Raw genomic sequence first — 1,360 nt, forward strand, 5'->3', positions numbered from 1 at the left:
CCTGGTCTTGGCCATGGTCTTGGCCATGGTCTTGGTCCTGGTCTTGGTCCTGGTCTTGGTCCCGGTCTTGGCCATGGTCTTCGTCCTGGTCTTGGCCATGGTCTTGGTCCTGGTCTTGATGCGGTCACAGCCGTGGCATTGCCTTGGCCGTGGCTTTTGCCTGGTCTCCTCGTGGGTGACCGGGACCAGTCCCGGGTGCAAACCGAAAGGCGTCGGCGGGTGGGGGCCGTGCCCGGGACCACCGCCGCTGAGCCGTGTGCCGCAGGTGGAGGTGTTCAACATCCTCTTCGTGACGAGCGAGACCGGCGGGCGCAACACCTACCTGGTGCACTGCGAGGGCTGCGCCCGGCGCCGCAGCGGGGCCCTGCACGGCGTCGTCGTCCTCGAGCAGTACAAGACCGAGGAGCTGATGCAGATCTACGACGGCTTCACCCTGGTGAGCGCACGGGGATGGACCCCGGGCCACCCGGCACGGGGACACGCGGTTAGGGGCACCCGCACGGGGACGCGCAGCATGGGGCACCCACGGGACCACCAGCATGGGGACACCCAGCATGGGGACACCCATGGGATCACCTACACGGGGACACCCAGCACGGGGCACCCGTGGGACCACCAGCATGGGGTCACCCAGCACGGGGCACCCGTGGGACCACCAGCATGGGGTCACCCAGCATGCGGATGACCAACTTGGGGACACCCATGGGGGCACCCAACATGGGGATGAGCAGCTTGGGGACACCCAGCATGGGGACACCCATGGGACCACCTACACGGGGACACCCAGCATGGGGCACCCATGGGACCACCAGCATGGGGACACCCAGCATGGGGATGACCAACCCGGGGCCACCCGTGGGGTCACCCACCTTGGGGTCACCCAACATGGGGATGACCAACTTGGGGTCACCCATGGGACCCCCAGCATGGGGCCACCACCCATGGGACCCCCAGCATGAGGCCACCCAACTTGGGGCCACCCAACGTGGGGCCACCCATGGGACCACCACTATGGGACCACCACTACAGGGTCACCCAACAGGGGACACCCACGGGACCCCCGCCCCCTGCGGACACCCCTTCCCGCGTGTCCCCCCCTTTCCCCATGTCCCCAGGGGGTGGTGGCGGTGGCGGTGGTGGGGGGGGTCCCCTTGGGGGTGCCCCCCCCTGACGCCGGGTCCCTTGCAGGTGGCGTCGCCCAGCTCCAGATGAGCCCTGCCCGGCCCAGGGGGTTCCTGGGCGCCTGTGACGGGGACACGGGGACGCCCCCCCCGCCCCCCACCCCGAACACTTTTTATTTATTCATGGGGAAATCGCCCCAAAATGGGCCTCCCCCCCCCCCCATCTTCTTGCCCCCCCC

At 68.6% G+C, this 1,360-nt stretch overlaps 1 protein-coding gene across 1 annotated transcript in view; it reads left to right on the forward strand.

The window, feature by feature from the left end:
* The window catches only part of LOC118159252 (lysine-specific demethylase 6B-like), a 2,518-nt gene extending 1,164 nt beyond the window's left edge, over positions 1–1,354 (forward strand). The window contains exons 3-4 of the mRNA XM_035313860.1: positions 266–436; positions 1,189–1,354. Of these exons, the coding sequence (XP_035169751.1) occupies positions 266–436; positions 1,189–1,212 (195 nt within the window). The 3' untranslated portion in view covers positions 1,213–1,354. The remainder of the gene's footprint in view (positions 1–265; positions 437–1,188) is intronic.
* Positions 1,355–1,360: the final 6 nt, after the last annotated feature.

The sequence above is a fragment of the Oxyura jamaicensis genome, unplaced genomic scaffold (genome assembly GCF_011077185.1).
Source record: "Oxyura jamaicensis isolate SHBP4307 breed ruddy duck unplaced genomic scaffold, BPBGC_Ojam_1.0 oxyUn_random_OJ69075, whole genome shotgun sequence".
Classification (NCBI taxonomy): domain Eukaryota; kingdom Metazoa; phylum Chordata; class Aves; order Anseriformes; family Anatidae; genus Oxyura; species Oxyura jamaicensis.